The sequence below is a fragment of the Actinia tenebrosa genome, unplaced genomic scaffold (assembly GCF_029948245.1).
Source record: "Actinia tenebrosa isolate PJP-AT-01 unplaced genomic scaffold, QUT_ActTen_1.0 PGA_scaffold12__29_contigs__length_12842862, whole genome shotgun sequence".
NCBI classification, from domain to species: Eukaryota; Metazoa; Cnidaria; class Anthozoa; order Actiniaria; family Actiniidae; genus Actinia; species Actinia tenebrosa.
In genome coordinates, this window is record NW_028292572.1 from 6,542,856 (window position 1) to 6,551,830 (window position 8,975).

At 35.8% G+C, this 8,975-nt stretch overlaps 2 protein-coding genes across 3 annotated transcripts in view; one reads left to right on the forward strand and one right to left on the reverse strand.

Moving 5' to 3' along the window:
* Positions 1-143: 143 nt before the first annotated feature.
* Positions 144-1,436, reverse strand: LOC116301952 (uncharacterized). The gene has a single exon (XM_031711126.2). The coding sequence runs from the start codon at positions 1,434-1,436 to the stop codon at positions 144-146; it is 1,293 nt and encodes a 430-aa protein (XP_031566986.2).
* A 1,270-nt stretch (positions 1,437-2,706) lies between these two features.
* Positions 2,707-8,975, forward strand: part of LOC116301951 (kinesin-like protein KIF3B) — a 20,621-nt gene continuing 14,352 nt past the window's right edge. The window contains exons 1-5 of one of the 2 annotated variants that reach the window (XM_089028426.1): positions 2,707-3,197; positions 3,459-3,562; positions 7,726-7,800; positions 8,232-8,319; positions 8,856-8,953. In XM_089028426.1, coding sequence (XP_088884552.1) covers positions 3,161-3,197; positions 3,459-3,562; positions 7,726-7,800; positions 8,232-8,319; positions 8,856-8,953 — 402 coding nt within the window. In that variant the 5' untranslated portion in view covers positions 2,707-3,160. The remainder of the gene's footprint in view (positions 3,198-3,458; positions 3,563-7,725; positions 7,801-8,231; positions 8,320-8,855; positions 8,954-8,975) is intronic. The other variant, XM_089028427.1, reaches the window with a different exon arrangement.

Below are 8,975 nucleotides of genomic sequence, written 5' to 3' on the forward strand. Positions count from 1 at the left end.
TTTTAGTTAATGTACGCTTTTTATAATTTTTTTTTTTTTTTTTTTGCTTTTTATAATGTAATTATCCTTTATCTATCATATTTTTATGCGAGCAATTCTTAGAATATTTTTTATTTTCATGTATAAACTTTAAAAATTATATTTCAGATATCGTCATCATCGTCGTCGTCGTCTTCAAGCTCTGCAAACTTTTTATCCAAGTCATCGTCAAGAAGATCCAGTTCGTCTGGCACTTCATTGAGCTTTTCCAAGCTCTTCTTTATAGTTTCATCCAAACCAGCGAGATATTTATCTAGCTCGCAATTATCATAACTCAACTCTTCGTTTTCTACTTCATTTACTTCCACAGAAGTCAACATGGCGTCTTGTTTGACGACTTCGCCATCTTCTTCGGGGCGTTGAGTATGAGTCTGCGCAAAGGTGCCTGACTCAATCTTCCTGTACTCACGATCTAGCCAGTTACAGCTTCCTATTTTTTTATCTTTGAGTTCTGTTTCAGACTGGCTGGCGGAATTTTCTGGCGAGATGCCATCGCTTTGCTCGAAAATATGTTTGATCAATCTATGGTCAATTGTTGAGTTTGATAGATTGATGAATCCATGGCTACCTCGGTTTGATTCGCCCGTCGATGTAATGGTACAAGGCAGTGACTGAGTAAGTGTAGGCTTAGCTGCCTCTGCTCCTTGCAACGTAAAGAACGGCTGAACATGAGAAAGATGTCCTTGTTTATGACGGACTCCAAACGAGCTTTGAGTTTGAGGAACTTCTGTTTTCACGGGTAATGCCTTGGCGGACAGCTGACCTGCATTACAAGCATTGCTCCCAGGCAGCTCCACAGTTCTAGGTCTCTTAGCTGGACGAGGCTGATAAACCCAGTTCGGATACTCAATCTTATGCTTTTCTTTTAGACGTGCAGCTTCGTCGAAGTAAGGCTTCTGTTGTCCACTCGACAGATCGTTCCAAATCTCTCCAAGCTTAACCGAAATTTCAGCATTATTCGCACTAGGATATCGTTTAGCGATGGTAGAGCGGTTTTGTCTTGCCCAGATCATGAAGGCGTTCATTGGCCGCTTAACTTTGTGCGCGTTTTCTTGTCTCATCTGTGCTTGGACAGTATGACAAATGTGCGGCATACGAAGAAATGTCTGTCCCATTGGATCTACTGGAATACCCTTGAACAGAGGCTTCCATTGTATAGAAATATTTCTATGAATATTTAAATCAAGAGAGTCGTTAGAGCCTTTCTTTTCGGTTACTATGGAGTTCTTGATTCCTCCAGTATAATTGCCCTTTCCTTCGCGTTTTTCTTCGTTGTTCTTCGATACGGTGATTTCTATTGTAGTCTTTGTACATTCTTTACCTTCTTGAAGCTGTAAAATGTCCTCTCGAAGTTTATTCGTCCTAACAGAAGTGTCAACAATCGTTGAATCTGTCATATTATCTATCGTAACAATTGCCGATCACAACGACACAATCGATGCTTAGGTAACAATGGGCGCTCTTCGCTTTTCAAAGAACAAATCGTCGTTTTTGCTCTTAGCAACGCTTTTCTTCACCATGGTAACAAATAACCTAATTCGAACCGCGCGCTTGCGTAACGATTACGCGCACGCGCTGAGAGACGATATTGATCAGATAAAATATTTTTGAAATCGTGAATAGTCTCGCTGCTCGCTGCGCACGAGCGCCAAAACCCACAGGTAACCCAATCTGTAAAATTGGACATCGAGTTAAAGAATAAATAAATAAATAAAAAAAGTTCATCATAAAATTTGCTAAACTTAGATTAACTGTAATGTTCTTAAGATGCAGTTTAAATATTATTATTATTATTATTATTATTATTATTATTATTATTATTATTATTATACCCTTTACAAAAATGGATACCCTGTTCCAGAGAGGAGAGAGCATGATTTCATATACCCTGTCCCAGAGTAGAATTGCTGAAAACCATACCCTGTTTGGCGGCACGTACCCGTATAGTGAATATAAAGGAGTACCCCTCCCCCGGGATTTGGAACAAGAAATGGCCGGTCTATTATACGCATCTATTTTTACGAGACCGTCTGAAACAAGTCCTCATAGACGCAGATTTCGTATGACTGTGAAAAGCTCAGTGCCGTATGCGTGTTTTGCCGTGACCGTGATGTTTTCTAGAATCTTAATTAGCTGATTGTTTACTTGCGAAATGTGATTGGTCTGGCAGTGCCGTGACCTTGGCGTGACCGTGTCCATGCCGTGTTCATGCCGTGTTCCGGGCGTTGGATTAATCTGCAAAGGAGACTAGGCTTTGATGGGATGCAGAGTAAATTCTCGAACAATGTGATTGGCCCGTGCTTTGTCGTGTCACGACCGTCACTGTGTCGCGAGCTTTTCGCAGTCGTTATTCCGCTATCTACAATGAGATGATAAAGAACAGAATCTGTCGATACGAGGTCCACTTTTAAGACCAGTTTAATTCCCCGTTCCATTACCACATTTCAACTTGTTTTCTCTGGATCAACGAGGAAATCCAAGATAAGTGATGTTAATGGAAGTGGTTTTACTATAAAAATAAACTCATTTCCTTTCTTTCCTTACTGGACAAACTCTTTACATTTACCGAAAACGTATTTCTGCATTCTATTTATTCTTCTTTCCTTTCCTTTCCTTTCCTTTCCTTTCCTTTCCTTTCCTTTCCTTTCCTTTCCCTTCCTTTCTTTTATCGTTAATTAAATTAAATGATTTGTTGTGTGACGGAAACTCGCAACTCATTCCTCTTGCGTGACAACCAGATATAATTTAAAATAAATACGCAAACTATCGCACTTGGCGTGAGGTCTAGAATGTTTGTCTTTAATATTCCATCTGTCATCTAAAATAACCTTTAATAGCACAAAAAGGACAAAAGGTTAGCATTTATTTGGACTGTACTCGAAGGTGTTCGAATATTTTCTGCACAAATCGGCTACAAATATTTAATCGGGTCAGCTGAAGAATTTACATATTAATGTACCGAGTCATCAGACGTATACTCCAAAAATACTCTACTTGGAGTTGTTTGGCGTTTGCGGCTCGCTTCACTAGTCGGGGAAATATCCCGCCAATACTATTACAGAACGGATAAAGTCTCCTATATGTCTTTAAAGATGGAGGATTGGAAGATCTCTTGGTTGTAATGAGGGAAAAGAAAGGTTCCGTGAGAGGAAAGGAAGGTATGTCTGTATTAACTCGCACCCTTCCTTTAATTGAAAGCTGTGTTGGAAAAGGCTTCAAAATCCACACCTTGTCGTTCTTACCTTCAAAAAAATACTCCGCGTATTGAGTCTCGGCTTTCATCGCATTTTTAAATCTAGATTTCGAGGGAGATTACTTATTTTTTTATTCGTTAAGCTAGTAAATCTTTAGTATTGTTCAACTATATACGCCTTCTCAGACCGCTAGACATTGAAATATTCCTTACTTTTGTCTTATAGAGGTTGACAGAATACGTGTTTTTGTGCGTATTCGACCTTTGAATGATGAAGAACTTAGAAGAGGAGAAACAGTTGGTTTTGAAACGATAACAGAAAGAAATGAGGTTAGTGTAGTGTCGTCAACAGACATTGATATTTAAGAAAAAGGGCAACTTTATCTTATAGACGTGGTCGTTATATAACGAGATCCTTCTTATTAAAAGCACTTTCATATAAAAAACTAAACTTCAAGTGCAAAAATATAATGTATTTGCTCAAGCTTTCATATTATTTGTCTTATCTTCGACAAGTTTTATATCTAGAAAAGGAATTCAAATATTTAAACTATATAATGATATTATTACAATCGTTTTTCCCATTATGTATTTTATATTCCGTAAGAAAAAAATATTAAAAATTCATACCGCAAAAAATATGATAATTTGTTTTACAATTTTTCTTTCTTTTAACATTATTACTAAATAAATAAGATATACTTCTCGGGTTTCTAATTTAAAGTGGCTCTTCAAATTTGTAATACGCAAATCTTAAACGCAACAGTTAAAATAATTGAAACATTTTGAATAATAATTTCCAACATAGTTTATCTAGGTAACTCGTATTTTTACAAAACTGTTGAATTATTTAGGCGCTAAAGATATTAAAGAACCACTATAAATATAGCTATAATAATTTTATTTTTTAATCAAAATTAGAAAAATAAATGAAAATAAAAGCTTGCATTCCAAAAACTGAATGAAAAAAATTCATTCATGCTTTCAAACTATTGCATGTTTAGTTATGCAGATCTAAAGTAAAATTAATTGTGGATATTGCATTATTGAATTTATCTTTTAGCAATTATCGTTAATAAGACGTGGAAAGATTGAGCAAAAAACATACATTAGGAAAGATCAAAATGTTGAATAGTTTTTAGATGTTTTCAAAAACGTGTTCTTGCATGACTCATAATTCTTGGGATATAAATTGTTATTTTAATGCAAAACCACGCTGTTCTTATTGTTTGTTCTTTTTTGAGCACTTTTGTTTGTAAAAGGCAGGCATTTAAGTTGGAATGATAAGCATTTTAACACCTTGAAAGAAAGAAAAACAATGCTACAATATAATAATTGGGTCAATTAATATAGAGAGCAAACAATTAATGAAAACACTAATTATTAAATAGTACAAAATAGTGCTTAAATTAAGCAATAGAAAACAATGGAATTTGCATGAAATTGTGCTATAGTATTACTAAAGTTTCACGGTTATATTGTTTGCACTTTATTTAATTTACAAGTAAAAATATATTGGAAACAATGAGTAAGACATGGCCGCCACTGATCCTTAAAGGTGTTTAAAAAATGCTTTTAAAGTTATTTTTTGAGCATGAAAAATTACAGCTCAACATGACTGCCATCCCCCACTGGTGGTTGTCATGGTGATACAGTAAAAATTTATCGATGCACAAAATGTGGAATCTTACTCAGTTGGTAATCAAAATTAAACCTTAAGTTTTGTTATTGTTTATTTTCGTTTAAGAAATAATCACGTTTGAAACTCCAAAAAAAAATTTCACTTTGAAAACATTTTATCCTGCTGATTTAGCATGCTGTTTTTATAATTTTGAAGCATTGAATGGTATTGAATAGACAATATTTTTATATAGAGCAAGTCATTGCATGAGCAGCTAACGAGAAAACATAGAAGCATGCACATCATAATATAGCTCAGATAAAACAAGATTTTCAGTGATAAAATTTTGTATTTTTGGAAAAAATGATACTTTGCTTTAAGGCACCGACAGGGCAGAAAAACGGGTTCTACTTTTGACGTTTATGCGTTAATAAGCTTTATATTTTATAAACAGGCTCTTTTGGGGCTGATTAACAAAATATCGAAATTTGGGGAAATTTAAGGAATGTGTATTTGAGAAATAGCGCCCTGAACGTTGGGAGAGATAATATTTTGATCATCACAAAAACTAACATTTTCACTAATACCTTGAAGTAGAATTGCTCGAGGTTAGCAGAATTTTGTGAAAAGTTTAAAGCACAAGAGACACGAATGAAACACTAAATGTTTTTTGGCAGGAATGAGAGATTGCAAAAGTAGCAGCCTTGTCGTTTTTCTGCTCTGTCCTTAAGGCACCAGATTTGTAAACAGTATTTTTCTCTGCAACTTGTCATGCAACAGTGTTGCATCATAAGTTGTAATAGGGTTAACATGGTTCAATGGAGATGCAATCCTTGCCAAAAGTAGAAAGGAATTTTACTTATTGCAAGGGTTGATGCAACTTAATGTCATGCAACATTTTTTCATATTGCGCTGTGTAGGTTACACACTACAATGCTTCTTGCAACTTGTGTCGCAACAATGTTACCATTTAAAAGTGGTCCATACACCCTTCTCCTAATGGCCGACAAGTGCACGAAAACGAGGTCACCTAGTCATTATTTCACAATAAAAGATATAAAATTACATGAAATGACTTTAAAGAAGAAAAGTATAAGTAAAAGACCTTTGTTTTGGTCTGAATTTGGGCTAACAGCCTTTATTTTGAATGAGCAGCTTGGCTCAACCTTGCAAGATGACTGGGTGACCTTGTTTCCGTGCGTTCATCAGCCATTATGCAGGGCTGTCAACCCCTGAGATATTCAAATCTGGAGAATTGATAGGGAAGGGATATGACGTCACAGCGCGTCAAAAAGCGCGCGAAAAGACGCCTTTCGCTTTGTAACATTTGATCTGATTGGTTTATTTCTGACCAATCAGATTATCGCTTATATTACAATGGCCTGCTTGCAAGAACAGTTTATGAGGAACGTTTTGATTTTGTTAGCGATGTAAAACAACACAAACAACACAAAATAATCGGAATTTTATGGTTATGAAAGTCGAGTCTCACAAGAAATGGTCAGCTTCGGGGATTATCCGGGAGATTTGAGACTCTAATCTGGAGACCGGGAGATACGGTCTAAAATCTGGAGACTCCCGGCTTATCCGGGAGAGTTGACAGCCCTGATTATGAGAAGGGTGTATTTAATCATGCCTTTAGGCCACAACTTTCTTTTTATTTTTGTAGTGTAGTAAAAATTCATTTAACATTAGATTTAAGAGTATAGCATTTACATGTTAATATCTCAACAAAAACAAAAATTAATGAATTAAACGAAAATATCTAATCCAATAAAAGGCATGAGAATTTGTGTGGACTATCAAAGCAAACATATTACATTTACAAGTTTAAGCATTTAGAAAAAAAAATACATCTGCTCATTTTCATTTTTTAATTTTATGTTTAGCGTCTAGCTTCCATAGTTCCAGAAATTATCCATACACCGCCCCTTCCTTCTAGAAATTCCAATTTTCTTCCATACAACCTCTTTAATTTTGTTCTTTCTCTGTCTGATCCCCCCCTACACCCCTTGCTCATATTTTTTGTAGAGACCTATGGAACCTTCTAAATGACATCCCAAATGTCCTCAGGGTCTTTGGATTTTAATTTTCAAAATATTTATTAATGTGAGACTGTTTTTAATTTTTGGATCGTAGATCATATAAGTTCTGAGACCTGCAGTGGTCCCTGAATTTGATATATAGAATTCAAAAGAAAAAAAAAACCAAAAAACAATAAACAAAACAAATCAAAATATATATATATATATAGAATTCAAAATATGAGTAATTTATTAAAACATTTTTCTGTCATATCTAGAGTTGTCACGGCTACAGAAACTAATTAAAATTCATGATTCTAAAATGACAGAACATTCTACATAGGTGCGATGCAGTGTGAGTGGTGCCATGCAGTCAGTGTGATGGATGTGACTGTAGTGCCCAGGGGGGTGGGGGTACTCCCATATATGGACTATATGGGGATGATCAGCTGAACAGGGTATGGTTTTTCGAGCTTCTTGTCATAAACAGAGTATGCAATTTCACTCAAGTTCCAATTTCTTCCCGAGTTTCCTGTCATATTCAGGGTTAGTCTACTTTCATATTGACCGAAACTGGTTATTATATGGTCGTAAAAAAACGATACGTGAGGTGACATGATAATTGTGACAGGAACTCAGTGCAATAAATTATATCTTTTGTCATAAACAGGGTACCCCTTTCAGAATCCCAGCGGAACACTCCTACCCAAATTCTGGCGGAGTACCCCTCCCCCCCGAGCTGTAGTGTAATGTTGTTTATTGTGGTGCAATGCATGCAGTTCAGTGCAATGCAGTGCAGAATGTAGAGGCTTAGTACTAAATAGCTTTTGTTTTAAATTTTATTCCAGATTGTTTTCAGTGATGGTAAGGAAAAGAGATTTAATTTTGATGGCATCTTCACAGCCAGTGCATCAAACAGAAGGGTAATCGCACGACTATTTGAAAGTCCCTTATATACATGTATCTCTATTGTAATTTCCTCTGTCAGTACTCTTGCTATTAACAATTATTCGCCGAAGGTGAAGTGAATCCGGGAATATTTACCAAGACACGAGTCATCGAGCGGTGAGGTAAATATTTTCCGATATTCACTGAGGCTGAGGCAAATAATTGTTTTAGTATAAATACACAGGTGATTCTTTCAAAAAAAGAAAAAAGAAGATAAGAGACATTTTTTCCGGTAACAGCAACAAAGCTTTTGACCGCCATTTTGGATTATCGCTGGAGGTGATTATTGTGTGATAGTGTGAGTTTCTTGAACAATCAGCGCGCGAGATTTTCAATAATCACCTGTGTATTTTTACTAATTGATTATACCTCTTATACATGTTAATGTGGGGTTTTAATTTTGTAGGTTTTCAAAGAAATTGGTAAACCATTGGTTGATGCGGCATTCAGGGGGTATAATGGCACTCTCATGGCTTATGGACAAACAGGAACAGGTATCTATGTATGCTCAGCTACTCATGCAAATGGGATGGGCTGAGGGGCTATAGTCTGACCCCACCTGTTGCTAATATCCACTAAATTTTTAACCCTCAATACTACATATAACCGTGATCAAATTTAAGGACAAAGTAAAGACAAAGCATTCTGTATATATACATAAAGAGATATATCGGGTACAGAAGGTAAACATGATTGGTTTAGCCTGATTTTGGCTTCTAAAAGACTCGTTATAACACCTTGGGAGTAGTGTTTTCCCATTTCAGACCACGTGTCATTCTCCTAAGAATAGGATTCTGTGTTTAAGTTGTATCCATATTCATGTGTCTTCTCATGTGCAACCGTTAAACAAAGAAATTATACGCTAGGGAATGACACATGGTTTAAAGTCTATTACTAGTCTGGCATAATTTCCAATCTAAAGTACATATTTTTTAGGGTGTTCCAAAGTGTGCATGGCTTGCTAGAGCTTGGACATAATTATCATATGAAATTACATGGCTATTACTTATTAGCAATGTGTCGTTTTCAGGTAAAACTTACACACAGATGTCTCATGGTGGTGTTTGCATGCTGTCAGTTCAGAAGCTTTTCAAGAGAATACAAAATGATGGCCAGCATGACTACAAGGTAAATGACATCTCTTTATTCT

Excerpts from the sequence above, each read along its gene's own strand:
- LOC116301952 (XM_031711126.2), bottom strand. The coding sequence starts at position 1,436 with ATGACAGATTCAACGATTGTTGACACTTCTGTTAGGACGAATAAACTT.